Below are 17,581 nucleotides of genomic sequence, written 5' to 3'. Positions count from 1 at the left end.
CCCACCCCCGCCCTCGAGGTGTGTGTCCTGTGGGGAGCACATCCCAGTCCCCAGCCAGCCACGCCAGCCTATGGTGCTGAGGGCTGAGGCTGCCTGCCAAGGCCCAGGTGTCAGAGGGGCAACAGAGGCCTGTGTAGGGTCAGAACCCACCTGGGCCCCTCACCTGCACCAGCCCACTGCTGCCCCTTCTCCCCAGCCTGACGCCTCTCTGTCCCCCACTGACCCTGACCAGGCCCCTCCTGGCCAGCTCCGTTGTCTGCTCACACCTGGGCAGAGCCCTCTGCAACTCAGCCACTGCTGTCCTCCAGCGTCACCTGGGCTTCACCCTGTGAGGAGTGAGGGGGCGGCAGGCTGGGCTCTGGAGAGAGCAGCCTCAGTCCTGCAGCAGTGTGGCCACATGTGGCCTCCTCAGATGTGATGAGTTCAGCCAAGGGCCAGTCTGGTCCAGAGGAGGGTGCTAGGCCTGGAGGGTGGGACAGCCCACCATTTACCCAGGGCTCACCCCAGCTCTTTCTTGTGACCTCGGGGAGAAAAATACCCCAACTGACCTCCCTTTCCTCCTAAAGTGGGTATAAAAAGGAGCCTCTCCAAGGGAGGCCCAAGGCCCGAGCAGCAGGGGCCTGAGCAGTGGGAGACCCACGGCTGCTGCAGCTGGGGCTGTGGCAGAGTGTTTTCCTGAGTCAGGAGGTCAGGCAGACTGGGGTTGAGCCCTGGCACCTGGCTGACACCATGTCCACCCTGGATAAGCAGGACAGAAGCCTACTGGTGCCCATTACTGCCTGGGGGCAAATCACCCAGCCCCGGTGTTGTAGGCGTGTCTCCAGGAGAAACCAGGCCTGAGACTTGGTCATGCTGCGGGAGCAAGAGCTGGGCCCATGTGGCATTCCATGGAACAGCATCCCTGGACTGGCTGCCTGGACAGCAGGGTGTCAGGGCCGAGCAGTGGGCTCAGACTCCAGTCAGGGCCCTGCTCTGCCATCTCCTAGCTTGCTGAGTCAGCCCGTCTCTTCTCTGCCTAGTGCTCTGTCTGTAAGATGGAGACCGTTGGAGAGGATGGCAGGAGGGGTCAGTGCAGAAACAGGGATGTGCAGGCCACGTCCACCCCAGGAGGGCGCTCCCGGTGTCTGTGATGAAGATGGATGGATGGGGCTCTGCCGCAGGGCACTTGTAGAGGTGGGAAAGCTCTGGGGTGCTCGCCTACACCACCCAAACCTCGGGCAGGAGCCAGCAGGTCAGCCAAGGACAAGAACCAGCGGGCGGCCTGGGCGAGCCCCGCGGGGCTGGCTGAGTCCAGGCAGGCTGCACTGGCAGCCCCTGGACTCTGTTTAACAGCTCCGTGAACGGGGTGGGCAGCTCTGGACAGGACGCTCCTAGTGGAGAAGCTAGGTCCAGCCTCACTCTTGGTTGACTGGTAAAGTCACACCCAACTGCGCCCTAAAACCTCTGGACGATGGGGGCTGGGAGGTGAAATTGTCAGATCATGCAGGAGGTGGTGGTGTGCTGTAGGCCTGTGTCCTTGGTCCCATTTCTTCAGCTCTCCCTGTGTCCACGTGTGACATTGTGGCTTCTCCCACTCCAGAGAAAGAAGACTTCCTGACCCCTTGGCCTTGGATTTAGCCACGGCCTTGCTTTGGTCAATGCATGTTAGGGAGACGGGTTCCTCAGCTCAGAGTGGGGCCACTGAAAGGCCTGAAAATGAAGACAGGCTCAGCTGCAAATGCACCTGATGACCTTGGCCTCGGGAGCACCCTCGCTTAGCTGCCACACACCATGCACTCAGTGGTCTCCTCTCGTGGTCGCAGGGCTGACAGGGCCTGTGGTCACTGCCACTGCCCAGCATGGAGAGAGACGATCAGGCCACATGCTGCCAGCCTGGGGAAGATCAAATTCAAATTCCAAAATACAACTTCTACTGAATGTTGCTCTTGTGCCACTTGTAAAGTTGAGAATCTTAAGTTGGGGACTGTCTATATAAATGTGATCAAAGAGTTAAACAGCTCGAGCATAACTGGGAAAGGCTTGTGTGGATGCCACCACCCTGAGAATATGACCTGGCAATCGAGCTGGTCTGAGGAGGACGAGAAAGGCATGGAGCAGAGATGCCCCAGCCCTGCCCCCAGACCTGGGCCCAGGCCAGCTCAGCCACCCACAGAGGTGGAGGCCAAGCCCAGGTAGACACTTTGTGCCCTCCGTTAGCAGTTGCTGGTTCCTTGGCAATAGGTCCTGGTATGGTTCTGAATTTCTGATTACAAGCAATGAAAGGGGGTGAGCTTAGAATATGGGAAAAAGTAGCCATATACCACATAGCACAGAGCGCGTTTAGACCTCAGTGTTCCTTGACCATGAGCCCGCTCTAAGGGCGTTTTGTGGTACCTTTGTGGGTTTCTAAGACAGCCGTTGCCTGAGTCCCAAGTTAGTACGAAGTGGCTTTTCGAGGTCAATGCCAGCTGTCAGATTATTCGAATAATGCGATTATGTATGCGAATATAATTATATGGAGGTGATTAGTAGTTCACTGGCTGCATGCTTCATATAGTAAGTTTTGTTCTGAATACTTAGGAAGACAATTATATAGTTTCTTTCCATGATATCTTATAGGAGGAAAACAATCCTGAAACTTCATACATAATAGGAACACAGCAGGTAGCAAAAAACACTAATTAGAAATAGTCAGTAAAGAATTCCTGCTCTCCTCTTAAAGAATGGTATAATTACTTCTAAGAATTGAAGAATTGCTTCATTTGATCAAATATTTTGATTAGAAAAGAAATTAATTGTACTGTATCTTCATTTGTATTTACAGTGAATAAACCGAATGCTAAAAATAACATCAGCAAAACTCCCTGTCAAAGAAAAAAAAAAAAGATAAAACATTTAAAAATCCAGATGGAAATCCAGGGGGGGCCTGGGTGGGAGCTGACTGCTTGGCCTGGATCTGAGATCCGGAGGTGGACAGTAGCAGCCCAGGCCCGGCACGTGCACCCATGGGGCCCCAGAGTGAGTTCTGGGTGAGCGTCCATAATCCGGCACATGGTTTGCACAGGTGAGGCTCTGACCCCAGAATTCCAGGTGCCACTCCAGGTGTCCTGGGCACCATGCGGCCTAGGCCTGGGACCTCCATCTGTACAACGAGTGGGGCCAGTGGAGTCCGAACGTCCTTGGAAGTCCAGTCACTTCAGTGATGCTGACGGGGCATAGATTCTTCTCTAACCCCCACATCACCGGGGGCAGCTGTGGACCCGTATTTTATACCCAATCAGTGGGACTGGTTCCCGGGACAGCCCTGCCGGTGGGTGGAGCTTGGGGCACCCTGTTCCAAAGCCGAGCTCTCTTGCCTGTCTCCAGCCTGTGGCCCACCACACATGAGAACACGGGAGCCCACCCAGAACAGGAACCCAGTAACTCAGAGACACCCACGCGGCCACTGGGTGCCAGGCACCACCCCAGACAGTACCAACAGCACAGTGAGTGGCGGACCAGACCCTCTGCCCTGCAGAAGACGACACACTGAGATGCTCCTCCTCCCCAGCCAGGGAAGCCAGGAGAGGCAGATCAGCCCTCCAGCCCTCCAGCCCTACCCACAGCCTCCTCACAAGATTCTGGCCATGGGCCTCCCTCACGTCCCCTGTGCCCTGGCCATGCCCCAAGTGCTGCCTCCCAACCTCGCGGCGCTGCACATGCCATTCCCCCACCCAGGCGCCCCTTCCCCCTGCCCGGCTCCAGAGCTCCTCAGAAGGCTGTTCCTGCTGGCTGTCCCCAGCGCAGAGGCAGCAGCGCCTCCTCCTCCCCCCCTCCCTGCCCCCCAGCTCCTCGTCTCACCTCCAACCTTCTGCTTGATGTTCACAAAGGATCTAGGCCAAGACCTTTGCAAACACCCACCTCACAGATCCTCTGGTAGCATGCAATTGCCATGAAGTGCGGAGAGCTTCAAGGGAAACCCTGAAGCCACCCCTTGACCCTTTAATGATTCAATAAACTCATGGGTGAAGCCATTTGTAAAACTGTTAAAATAAATTTCTCCACCCAAATAAATTCTACAGCATTTAATCACATCATTACTCAGCATTAAACATGCAGCCTCTGGAGCAGGGTGGAATACAAAATAAAAAGACTGCAAACACTCGCCGTTGGCTCCTAGGGACCCTGCAAAGCCCTCTGCACATTGGCTCACCAAATGTAAAAAATGGTGAACATTGAGCCAGCTCTGAGTCCACAGGAAGGAGGCTGAGGGCCTCGGCCAGCACTGGCCAGAGCCCTAATCCCAGCTCTGGCATTCCTAGTCAGGTGACCTGGAAGAATGCTGTGCCTCTCTGAACCTCTGTTTCCTCCTCTGTAAAGCAGGGCTGATGACGGATAGCAGCCTTGGCTTGCAGGACCATCGTGAGGATGAGGAGAATGCCTGCAGCAGTGGCTGCTCGTAGCACCTCCCAAGTCCATCAGCCCTCACTGTGACGATGTCTGATGTGGTGACAAGAGGATGGCAGCAATCTGCCAGGTGCAGTCACAAGGTCGACTCGCTCCTTCAAGTACTGGTCTAGAGATGGAACTTTGGTTAGTTCACGAATGGCCACAGCCATTTCTGCTGGGGCACTGGCCATCCTGTAGGAGCAGTGAGTGAGGCCAGCTGTCTGGCACGAGCCTGGGCCCAGGGCCTGGCCTGCTGCCTGCCTCTGCTTCTCACTCCTGTTTTCTGAGTGCTGAGGTTCCCCCAGCACCTTGCCCAGGGCCTGAGCAGCCGTGGGACAGCAGGAGGCAGTGCCACGTGGAGCGGGCTCCCTTTGCACGGCCACTGCGACGAGCCCCGTGACGGCTGCTGCGCCGACAGGGCCCGACCTGGCAGATCGGCTGGTGCAACTCCGTCTGCTGCCCGTCTATCCAGAAGCTGCTGATGTGGCTGTGGAGGGGCAGAACCATGGGGAGCCTGCTGGGGCTGCGGGTGCCACGGTCCATTTACCAGATCACACAGCGTCCGGCTGAGACTGGGAATCAGGAGTCCCAACACAGTCCCAGGAGGGAGGGCTGGTGACAGCGCATCCAGAGGCCTGGGGCGAGCGGCTCTGTGGCGGCGACTGCAGGAACCACACAGCCGGCGCCCGGGAGCCTGGCTGAGCACCTGCAGCAGATGCGTTGTCTGAGGTGGGTCATAAAGGCGGGCAGACCCCGACTCTGCCGGGAATGCAGGGGTCTGAGAAAACTTGACCACCTGAATCGACTGCTTGACTGGAAATCAGGGCGGGCATGGTGTCCTCTCTCTGGGCCTCGCAGGCAGGGCTCCTGCAGAGCCGGCTTCGGGCGACAATGTCTGTGTTTGCAAGAGGCCTCTCCAGGGGCCACAGGGACTGTGACCAGGCTGCACGGGGTCAAGCCTTGCTGGTGTGCAAGCTTGGAGTGTCCACTTTCAGCCTTCCACAGAGGCATCAGAAAACAAGCCACCTTTGGTGGTCACCCTGCCCTGCTTCTAGCAGAGCTCCATTGGCAGCCGCTGGAGCTGAGCAGGTGCCCAGTCCCTAGACTGTCCACTCTGCTGGAAACTGAGGTCGGAAGGGGCATGTCCCCCTGCCCCAGAAGAGGCTTCTGGTCATGGTGGGGCTCTGAGGAGCTGCTGTGGCCATACAGCCTCCACACTGTGCTGGGAAGGTCCCTTCAGCAGTGGCCCCACCAGCTGCAGCTTTCCATGTCGGTGTCATTCTGGTCACCCCAGCTTGCTTAAAGCAGGAGATCTGGGCACGGTGGCTACCTGGGCAGCACCGGGGCCAATGTAGTGCTGGTGCTCAGAGGAGGCAGCGGCCTCCTGGGCTGGGGTGCCCCTCCCCCTGGCGGGCTGGGCCTGAGGGCGAGAGGTGAGCACATGCTGTCCCCTGGCTTCTTTCCGAGGGTGGGCCGCTGGTAACACCGGGACTGAGGGGGCTGAGGTGGTGCGTCTGCTGCCTGTGTTAGGTGCAGTGCCAGCAGCCGCGGCCCTGCCCCAGCACCGAGGCCACTCCAGCATCCAGGCTGGCCTGAGTCACCCTCGCAAGCTGCCCAGCTTCGAGAGTCCACAGGACGGTGGGCACTGGATGCCACGAGCACACCTCCCCTTTCTCTGTCACAGTCATTAAAAATACCTGGACGCCACTGTAGCTACAGTAAAAGCAAAGGTCAGTTAACGCGAAACTCACCCAATGTGGCAACTAGTAGGGACAGCATCTGACCACACAAGACTGCCGACATTTTTACATGCTTCACAGTCTCTTCAGCTGAAAACTATACTCTCACGTTCTCTCAGAAAGAAACTCATCTTGAGTTATTTAACACACAAGTGAATGGCTCTAAGATCATATGTACATTATAAACAGAGCAAGAGAAGGTCTCATTGGCTCTCTGCTTGCTAAAATGTGACAAAATAATTACTCTGTATTGAATAAGCATGTGTTTTGTTTAAAAAAATTCCATTATTTCCATGGTAATAAAGTAGCAAGATTTCATATGGGTTTTTACTATGTCTTTTAAAATTTCTATTTCTGCTCTGAGCATTATTTTTATATTCATGGAAGATACTGAAATTGCACTTTAAGGTTTAAAAGGAATGTTAAACAGGAACGATTTTCTAAAAACGAGGTGATACTCTGTATTTTGTACAAAGAATTGGAATGTGAAATGCTTTTCCAGAAGGGCGGGGAGCTTGTGAGAACTGGCCGTGGTCTGCGGGCGTCTCATGAAGAGGCTCCCAGCTCAGCCAGCCTGGCCCGTTTTCTTTCTGATCAAGCCGCTGGGGCCACACCCGTGTTAGCGTCCATCTCTCCCTTCCTCCTGCAGGCCAGTTTTCTCATCCTGAATCAAGGTGTGAGGTTCCCGGTGGGAAGGGCCCAGGGCTGGCTCCTCTCTGAAGGGGCTGCCGCTGCCTCTGCCTTCCCACCCGCACAGGCCTCTGTGCCCACAGGGCTGCTCTCTGGAGTGCCACAGGCCTCTGTGCCCACAGGGCTGCTCTCTGGAGTGCGGTGTGCAGGAACAGCCAGGGGGCCGGGGGCACAGGAAGGCTCCAGGCTCTGTCACCGACAGATCCTGCACCCCAGGGTGGGGTGGGCCATGCTGGGCAGCGCCCCAGGCCCTGAACCTTGAGAAGTGCTACCTGTGGCCTCAAGGCAGAAGGAGCAGGCGAGGCGCTTGGCAGGCCCTGACAGGGGAGGGGCGTGGCACTGCCACACGTGTTGAGGACAGATTTAGAGCTACACTCAGCATTAGAAGTTGATTGTGAGCAGGTGTGACTGTTGTCTTCTCTCCTCCTGCTTCAGTTTCCTCCAGGTCTCACCTGAAGCCTGCAGTACAGTTCCCCTTCTTCCCTCTCCAGGAGCGGAGTCGGTCTGGCTGGGGATTACTCTCTGTGAACTCCTTTGCGAGGGGGCACTGGCTGCCTTAATTACATTTTGGTAATCTCTTTTTAATTACTCGACTCCTCTGTGTCCCTCGAGGGAAGGGAAGACTGGTGTCATATTTAATGAGCTCGGGGAACAGGCACCAAGGACTCCGTTGTTACTTCTCCTCCCTCCTATTAACCAAGCCCCAGGATGAGACTGGAGAGCTTTGGGATGGTGTGCCAGTCCCCAGCCCCACCCACCCATTCCCAGAGCAGGAGGCACCGACGGACGCCCTGCCACCACCACCTGTGCCTAATGGCAGATCCACAGGACAAAGGGGAGCCTCAGTACTCTGTTATTTGCTATGACAGAACTCGTGGTCGCTCCTGTGGGGGTCTCACTGTCCTCCTAGCCAGGCGTCCCACTGTAGGCAGCCCTTTCCTGGTGACTGCACACCTTCCGACCTCCTGGGCTCAGGTGACCTTCTCAGCAAGGGGTCCTGTGCCCTCCTGGGCTGGTGGCAGACACTGGTACAGTTGGCCCAGAGCTCTGAGCACACCCTGCAGGCCACGTATCAGGAGGCTGCTCTGTGGCTCCCACGGTGGCCCTGCAGGCCACAAGGACGAGGCCATCTCTGCAGCTGCTCCACGGCGATGCACACTTCTCACCGCCACTCCTTTGCAGTCAGCCCTGCTTCTTGGCACCTCACCCGCAGGCGAAGGTGAGGGCGATCCACGGGACCCGCCAGGGTGGGGCGCACTGGTCACAGGCAGCTTTAGGGACGTTCACGCCATGACTCCTGGGTGAGGGTATGAGCAGGAATGAGCAGGTCCTTCACAGGCAGCCTGAGCAGACCAAGACTAGCCCTGTGTGACCTGGTTAAAGCCCAGGACCCCAAGCCACCGGCTGCCTGGCCCACCTCTTCTGACAGTGTCCCCTGCTGACCTCCCTTCAGCGACCTCACTGCAGCCCCACCACCAGCTGGTGCCCCGATCTGGCAGGGACCCCATCTCTCCTCTGCATGTCCTGGAGAGGGCCCTGTGACCTACCCCCTCCTCTGTCTTCCTGGCCACGACGGAGGCCCTGGGAGGCAGGGACTGCCTCCATGTGCTCGTGCTGAACCTGGCGTCTGCTCAGTGCCTGGGACACGTGGGCCCATGGGAGACTCGGGCCCACCAACAGTGAAGGAGGTGACACAGTGAAAGGGCGCATGCCCACTCCAAGCCCCCTGTGGAGGGAGGGGCACAGAGTGGAGAATGCCGGGGGGAAGGCACTGAGCAGGCCAGGGCAGCCGAGAGGGGAGGAAGCCGCACCTCCGCTCTGCACCAGCACGTGCCAGGGAAGCCCCAGGGGGGGCTGAGGCAGGCAGGAGACAGGAGCAGCCAGCAGCAGCCACAGTGCGGGCTTTGGGGAGCAGGCTGGGGCCGCGGGTGTCAAGTGACCTGTTCTTAAATCTCTCAAAGCGATTCAATAAATATCTGCCTGGGCAGAGGCTGAAAATATTTGTCAATAAAATAGTTGCAAGAATCCAGAAAAGCCCCAGGAGTCCCCAAACTCCATAGCACACCCAGGTGTCCCTCATCCTCCCAGAGGGCATCCTCAGGAAAGGGTGGCGCGGGCGGGCGTCAGGAGGGGATGGCAGTTGTTCCCAGGGTGTTTCAAGTCTTTTCTTCAGAATTGTCAGTATATTCCAAACAGTGTGCGAGAGGTATCCACGCCCCTCCAACACCAGCCGAAGCCACCTGAGTCAGTCAACGTTCAGTCATTTGTGACTTTAAAAATGGTGACTTCATACGACTCAATCCAAAAGAATAAATAAACTATTTAAAAACACATACAAGGGGCCGCTTTCAAAATCAATAAAAATATCCCTGTCCTCTGACCCCAGCTATTTTTATTTCTTGGATTCTTTCCAAGAAAGAATGGATGCAGATTTGCACATGCACTCACTGCAGAGTAGACGACGTGGCCGAGCTCGGGAAAGTCAAAAGGCTTAAAAGTCAGGAGTCAGTGAGCTGGTTCAGACATCTTAACTGGTGTTTGGAAAATCCCTAAGAGACATAGTACAGTTCCATGTTAAGTGAAAAAAATAAGAAACAACAAGATACTCAAGTATATTGTCATCTCCACTCTGAAAAGCGTATTGAAAATTGAAAAGTCATCTCCAAGGCTGTGAGTCACGTAGAACAGAACTCAGCCCCACAGCTGAGCCCTGCCTCGTCCCTGCCACGGAGGCCACGTGGTGGTGGACTCCTGGAGCCGTCTGCTCTGCACCGTCCCCTGTGTGGAGAGGCACCTGAGGGCCAGAGCCCTGCAGCGGCTCCCTAAGGGGCTGAGGTGGCTCTCACCAGCCACCAGTGCGGGCTCCAGAGGCTGCCTTCTTTTGTATATTTCCTCAAATTTCCACAATTAATGTTTTAAATCACAACAGAGCAGTCATTGAAAAGCGCAGTCACGATACTGAAGGAGCAGACGCAGGCCAGACAGGAGAAGGTATTTGAAACTCAAGCGGCAACAGAGGACTGGGAACTTCCCCGGTACTTGTGGACGGTGAAACCGAGACGGCCGACTCGTGCAAAATCACTTGCCCGTACCAACCACCAGATTGGCACCAGAGTTGGAACATCTGACGCGCCAGGGCCCAGCAGGCTGGGGCACATCGTCAATGCTCACACACTGGGAGCTGTGGAGGCATCAGGGAAGCTGAGCACGGCCACCCCATTACCAATGGCACCCAGAGCAGCCGCACGTACACAGGAACAGGTGTCAGGGACTCGGGTCCTAGAGGATGCCCTCACTGCCCTTCCCAGGGCCTCTCCTCCTGTTGCCCTATCAGAACCCCTACCTCCACATTCACCTCTGCCTCCCAGTTCACCAGGACACAGCCCAGGGCACAGCAGGCCTGCTTCTCTGGACACCGGATCATCTTCTAGGACCTAAGATTCCTTAAAACTCTACAACAACCTGACAAAAGCAAGCTCCCAAGAATTTTTTGAAAATAAAATAAATAAAACTTTGCAGGAAAGTAGAAGATGCATATTCACCTTCTAATACTCTATGTAGAATTCACACCAATTCTTCATTTAGAATGAGCTATTACATGAGGTGATTGCCAATTTATCTGATGTGGTTTTAATCAATTACCATTTTGTAAAAACTAATTTCAGTTCATTTTCATAAAAAGACACTTATGTATTGCAGACACCTTACCTCCTCTAGGAAAGAGCTGAAGTTCTCTAGAAAATATTTCCAATTTATGTAGGGCACTAGATGAATTCTTAGTTTCCTCAAAAAATAATGGTACTGATTGTCCGATAGTTGGCAGCAGGCGTCCTTAAGGACTTGCCCAAATTCCGTGGCATTTACAAAACCGGTGTCCTCTTTATCCAGGGCAGAAAATGTCTGAAAAGAGCAGAGAAGAGTCTGATGACAAGGGCTGCCGTGAAGTGACCACAACAGGGGAATCACCCTCAGCCTGTCTCTGCTGAATGCAGATGAGGCCAGGGCACGCGAGCGACTCTCCACTGTGGACGGAGGGCTTCTGAGGTCCAGAGGAAATTCACCTAATCAGCTCTTACTGCCGTTCACATTGGGAGGAAGAAGGGGCAGGGGAATCCTGGTCTAGGGCCCTGAAACCTGTTGGAACTGCTCCTCAGCCTCCTGGACTCCATTTTACAGAGGACAGAGTGACTTGTTCAGGTCCCTGGACCATTAGATTCTAGATCCTTTAAGCATAAATAGCAGGGGAAGGTGCAGGGCATCAGGCAGGGCTCGGGCCGATGTCGGACTTGGGGAACACCTTGGGGGAGGGTGATGGGTCCCTCCCTACCAAACCTGTCCCCAGCCGGGCTTTCACACTGAGACTGCTGTCCTGGCCAGGGCCTTAGGGGCCTCGCATCCCGAGAAGATGGCACCGCCCTGAGCCTATGCTGAGGGGCTGAGGACCACTGCAAATCCAGCCGTGCCGTAGTCACACTGAGAGGTGCAAAAATGTGCTATAAAAAGAAAGCACATTTTTTTCCATCTGTTGAAATGAAATCATTCATTTTTATTGCACTAGGAAATCTGTATCAAGTGGTAGATTAAGATTTTTTTTTAAGTAAGAAATTTAATGTGCCTGTAGACCCCAACCAAATCCTCTTGTGGTTGGTTTTCATTCTGGGCTCATTAGGCACACCCTGGATGGGGTCAGGTGTGGCCAAAGCCACGGCAGAGGATGACCCAGAGCTTCAACATTTCCTCTGGCTGCAGTGACGTGAGGCAGCAGGGCAGGGGGCCCTGGCCCTGGAGTCAGGGGTCGGCCTTGAACTGGGCTCTGCTGCCCACCTTCCGGGCGTGGCCTCCCTATAAAAGTGGCCTGCACTCGGGGTGGCCTCACTGCTGCCCGTGGTGGCTCCCAGCACATGCTGAGGATGATGACCATAGAAATAGACGCTGCAAACCAAGTGCTTGGTGCTGCAAGGACCTTAGAGGACAGCATGGGCCCCACCATCCCAGCCCCCCTGGGCCTGCGGTAAGCCCTGCCTCCAAGCCGCAGGGAGGAGGTGTCAGAAGGTCGTGGTGGCTAGAAGGCACTGTTAAGTCACTCCACAAACAAGACGCGCGCACACACACACACACACTCACACACACACCTGCCTCCTGTCTGATGGCATCGCCCGCCCTGGCCCTCTCCCCCCCTGGCCCTCTCCCCCTCCAACCCACCTCCGTGTTCTCTGCCGGGGCATCTGGCCCTTGCCCAGCCCCTCACTGCAGAAGACGCATTTCCCACAAACAAGCACCCGGCTCCTCCCACAGGTTCCACGGACCTCAGTGCGAGAAGCACCTGACTGAGTCAAGCGGTGCCACTTTAGATTAGAAGGGACCAGCCATCTGAACTGGGGTTTATCTGACCTGCACGATACTTTTGAAAACCGGAACAGTGTGCTGACCTCAGGCAGCAGGAGACTCACAGCCTCCTGGAGGACGTCCAGACCTGGCTCGCAATGTAGGGCCATCGTCAGTCCACGTGCTCGCCAGGGACAGGGCCGTGCTGCCTGGATTGCTGTCCACAAGCTTTCCAGGTGACCACTGGGCAGGGAGGCCTCTGGCAGCAGGTGTGGTCCTGGGCTCTCTTCTGGCCCACGACCTGCTCACACTAATTTTTCTCTAGACAGTCATCAAAGACACAGCTACTTGCCCACGCGAGACCCCGAGGTGCTGACCCTGCTTCTCTCCAGGACGCAGGCCGAGACCACCGGCTTTTCCCAAGCCAGCTGGGCCATGCTGGCCTCCTGCTCCTCTCCCCATCCATGGACCTCAGTGTGAGAAGCCCATCAGCCCCTCTCCCTGGACTCCAGAGCCCACTTTCCCCACCCACACTGAGAAAAGAGGGATCTGATTCACTCACACACAAAGTTCAGATCTCGAGCGTGGAGAGCGAGCATTGGCTGGGCCTCGCACCACACTGGTGTCCATGGACAGCTCACAACACCAGTGGCTCTCGGCCTGGGCTCCTTCAAGACCCAGCGCACTGGAGCTGATCCTCCTAATAAATCAGTTCCAGATCTTCAGCACTTCAATTCTTCAAACCTCTTGGACTTGGAAAAGAAGGGCCAGGACGATTCCCTTTCTCTCTCTACCCAACAGCCAGTTCCTAACTCACATTCCCTACGTGACCTTGGCAAGTTTTCATCCTGAGCTTCAACTTCCCTCCTGTCCAATCGTCAGCCCTAGCGTCCAAGGCTGTGACCCAAGAGAAAAGACTCAGAATCTCACCAGGGTTCCCGGCCCGTGAGAGCTCCCCGGGAAGGAGCGTGGCTGTCTGCAGAGCTACGGAGGCTCCTTCCTGGGGCCACGCTGACCTCCCGTGGTGTGGAGGTCAGGGCTCTGCAATGTCTGGGGGCCTTTCATGTGGGGGGCTAGGTCACCGGGGCCCTGAAGTTTTGACCTGATGGCTAGTTCCGGTTGGCCTGTGGTCATCTGGGGGGGCCGGCTTCCTGCGGGACCCTCTGCAGGTGCTGCCTCATTTCATGCACATGGTGCTTTCTCTCCTGGCGGCTGCTGCAGGAGAAAACACACCTGTGGACCACCCGCCTCGCCTGGAGCCTGAGGACACCAGCACGGGTCACAGTCCGCGCCACACCAACATAAAGCCAATCCCTCGGCTGACCCTCAGCCGACCCTCCCCCTCTCCCTGCTGGCCGCCTTCACCATGAGGTCGGGGTGGCACAGCCACCTTGTGTCCCTCATCTTCGTGGGCCCAGTGCCTGGCCACACTGAGAACTGGCAGGTCCCGTGGGCCTGCTCTACCTTCTGTGCTCTCCTGACCCACCCCAGCACTTGCTGAGCACGGGGGACTGGCCCTCCAGGGGCTGAGTCGGGCAGGATTTTACAGAGTGAGAAGGGGTTGAGCCCTGGCTCAAATGCGCCATCCCATCCTGATGAACAGGACGCCCGGAGCAGGAGCAGGATCGAGGCAGCGGGGCCCCGCAGGTGGTGACTGGGGCCGTGGTGGAGCCCAGTTTCCACGCCAACTCGCAGCTGGCCTACCTGGAGCAGAGCCGGTTGCGCAGACTCCACGGCCTCCTGGATGTTCTTGACGATCTCCTCTGGGTTCAGCGTGGAGACGTTGATGGGCAGGCTTCCTTCTTGGTCTCTGGACTGCGGTCTGCCCAGCTGGCTCTTCTCCAGCGCTCTCAAGAAGTCAAGGTAATTGACGGGATTATCCTGCCGGCTGATGCCCCAACTTGACCCCCCCCAAAGAAAAGAATATATTACTTTTTCAAAGTCTATCACTCACTCATTCAACAAACAGTTGCTGAACAGTGCTGTGGGGGACATGAGCCATGTCAAGATGCTGTTCCCTGCCCGTGGGGACACGTGCCAGTCAGCTCTGTTATTAGACAGGCACATAAATACTACAGCTAGGGGCACTCCAGGTGGTAGGGACACAGGCCACTGCACTCTGAAGACCTGAGACTGGACAGTGGGCTCACTGCTTTGGAGTGTGGATGACAGGAAGGAGAGGACTGGTCACAGGAGCTGGGCCCGAGGGAGGTGCCTGAACAGGGACGTGGCATTGCGGCGCAATCCCATGACGGTGTGGGGCGTGGGGTCAAGACTGACAGCAGGGTCTGAGACCCGGGGAGTGAGACAGCAGGTGCAGTGACGTGGGGTGCCCGGTCGCCAAGGCCGTAACCGAGGGGGCTGTGACTTGGACATTGCCATGGGATTTGAGGAGAATGGAAATCTGTCAGAGAGTGGAAAGCACAAGAGGAATCGCATGAAACAGACATTAAATTATTTTGCAAGAAATGAAATTGTCAAGCCAAAAGCTCTCCAAAGGTATCTTTGCAAAGCCTAGCTGGCTTAATATTTTTTCAAATAAAAATTGTATCTGTGTTGGCCTCCACGAGGACGTCTGGGTGGAAATGGAGGTTCCCTTGTGCCCTCAACTCCAACACTGAGGAAATTACCTTTAAATTATGAAGGAACAGATGGTGAGTAGAACCCAAAGGTTCCCTAAATGTATAGAGCATATTTATTAAAGATGTAAAATAATTCGAAATAAAGTTTCGTTGTGTTCAGAATTCACATTTCTGTAACCTAAGTTCTTGGGGCGCCATTGGTACCCGAGGGCCCAAACTGTCCTTCAGTGGCACGGGGTGCAGGTGTCAGAGCAGGACAGCTCAGGACACTGGTAAGTTAGAGAGAGAAGTTTCCAGCGACTCAGAGATTGGCTTCCAGAGAAGACGAGCCAAGAGCCGGGCTCTGCCAGCTCACAGCTGCATGGCAGCCTCCCGCAGCCCGCATCGGGTCGCCCGTGTGACGGAGACACCACGGCAGAGGACAATCAACGCCATTTCATCAGCAGGATGAATTGCCAGCATGGTATTAAAATGTAGTAATAAAACCAAATGCATATGCTAATCTCCTCTGTAGTATTTAGAAAAGTCTATTTCGGATCTAGAAAAGAATAATCTCCATGTAATTGCCAATAGCCAAGATGTTTATCATCAAGGGTCTTTGAGAAAGAACAAGCAACCAAGTAGTGGATCCTTATTAAGGTTTCAGTGCGTGAAGAAGTTGATCACCCATTGAAAGGTGGACTACAGAAATCCCACAGTTCTTTTGTGGTTGTTTATAAAAGTATCAAGCCTAACTACGTTCTAACAAGTCTCTCTTATAACCATTTAGTCAATTATTTATCTACTGCGATTTCCTCATGGCTCATGCATTGAATTCATATGAATTCTTCTTCAGCTGGAAATAGATTCAGTGGGAAGAGATGATGCTGCTTGAGGAAGAAGAGAACATGAGAGTATTTGAGGATGAAATGCCCTCCCTTTCTACACACACGCACACACACATCCTTGGATGACAGCTTCAAAATTTAAAGGGAAAGTGATTTTCTTCCTAGGATTCTAGGTTCCAACAAGCTAAGAACCTGTGTGAGCAAGCATTTAAAAAGTTTTAGACCATAAGAACTCAGAAAATTCACTTCCTGTCCAACCTTTCTTTGAAAACTACTTCAGGAAGTACTCCAGCAAAAGAAAGGAAAGCAAGCAAGAAATAAAAAGATGTGGATTGGAGGGATGGGGACGAATTAGACCTCAGAGTCTCCCTCTCATTCCATCAACTAGAAGAAGCTGAACAAGCTGAGCACTGATGGCTTTTCTTGGGTCCAGGGAAAAACAGAGGTCACAGGGCAAAAAGTCACCCTGAAATCTGTAGAGAAGTCATATCCTGAGGATCGCAGCAGAGACCTGCTCTGTGGGAGCAAAGCTCTTGTTGCTGTAAGCTGGTGGGAACTGTGAGGGTTCTCCTGAAGAGCTGGGAGCTGCTGAGTGTGGCCCAGAGGCCGCCAGGAACCACCACAGAGAAGACCCGAGGGAGAGCCCACGTGTTCTGGCAAGGAGGGAAAGAGTGACCGTTGGGAAGTGTGCTCAGACCCTTCTCTGCAACAGGGAAGAGACTTGATCAGACCTTCTCCCAACCCAGGACAGGGAATCAGCCCCTCAGGCACCTTCCAGCTTCCTGTGCCACCTAAAGAGGGAGTAGAGCTACAAGACATGTCTGCAGGCTGCAGCCGGGGACCTGGCCCACAAACAGATGGCGCTCCAGTCAGAAGGCACAGAACTGCAACCCAGCTCTGGCATCGCCACAGTGGGTACAGAGGAGAGAGCCCCGCAGCCACCCCACATCAGGAGGAGTCCCCAGGCAAGGCTGAGGAGGGAATTCGTGTCCACAGAAGCCTCCCAACTGAAATGAAATGGAAAGAAGAATGGGAAGGAAACCCAGGAACCCCACACCAAGAGAGAAGGTCTTGAACTGTGGGGAGACTTCAAAAGCTCTGCTTCATCGAAACCCAGGAAGGAAGAAAGGGGCAGAAGCACATTGGAAGTAACAATGGCCAAGACTCTTCCAATATCCATGACAGACACCAAGCCACAGGTGTCATCCGGAAGCTCCGAGGATGCTTCTCAGCAGGATGACACTAAGCAGCACCTGACCCAGCACTCCACATCCCAGCTGCAGAGACCCAGGGTCAGAGAGAAAGCCCTTGAAAGGCGCCAGAGGGCAGAGAACACAACAAAAACAGAAGTAAAAGCACAACAGTCGCCTACAGAGGGACAGAGATGCGACGAAATGCGACGACTCTGGGTTTCCGTCAGAGATCAGGTGGGAACAAAGGAAGTGGATGAGATGAAGTTTAGAAAGAAAAAACCACCAACCGAGAATTCCGCATCCGGGAGGTGCCCTTTGGAAGCACTGCTGGCCTCGGCAGCGGGTTTCTCTGGGGCCATTATTCAGCCCACAGCACCTGTCACTAAACCTCCGAGTGGCTCCCCAGGCAGCACTGAGTGCTGGCAGCAAGGGACCCAAGGTCCTCTCGCCAGATTTAGCAAGCAACAAAAAACTAAAGGGTGTGTCCAGGAATAGAATTGCAAACAAATGACAAAGTGTCTCAGTGTGAGTGTTTCCTAGGACTGCATGGGACACACTTACAGACCAATTGATTGTTCACCTGAAGTTCAGATTTAGCTGGGCATCCTGTATTTTATCTGGCAACTCTGTTTTCTGGTAAATCCAACCAGCCCCAAAGAAAGGCTTTAAAGGTGCTGACATTGGGTGTCCTCCACAGACACGGCCCGCCAGGGTCCCCTAGAGCCCAGGCCAAAGTCAGCCCCTTCCGCTGGCTGTGCAGAGCTTCTAATCTGATTTTTAGTAGCCCACTCTTAAATGAGCCTATTTTGGGGAAAGAG

At 54.8% G+C, this 17,581-nt stretch overlaps 1 protein-coding gene across 1 annotated transcript in view; it reads right to left on the bottom strand.

The window, feature by feature from the left end:
- The window catches only part of Efcab6 (EF-hand calcium binding domain 6), a 190,341-nt gene that overhangs the window by 27,248 nt on the left and 145,512 nt on the right, over positions 1-17,581 (bottom strand). Inside the window, 2 exon segments of the mRNA XM_048803015.1 lie at positions 10,545-10,736; positions 13,866-14,061. Coding sequence (XP_048658972.1) covers positions 10,545-10,736; positions 13,866-14,061 — 388 coding nt within the window.

The sequence above is a fragment of the Marmota marmota genome, unplaced genomic scaffold (genome assembly GCF_001458135.2).
Source record: "Marmota marmota marmota unplaced genomic scaffold, marMar, whole genome shotgun sequence".
Taxonomy (NCBI): domain Eukaryota; kingdom Metazoa; phylum Chordata; class Mammalia; order Rodentia; family Sciuridae; genus Marmota; species Marmota marmota.
The sequence above is the reverse complement of the archived record's forward strand: the minus strand, read 5'-3'. Positions and strand labels throughout refer to the sequence as shown.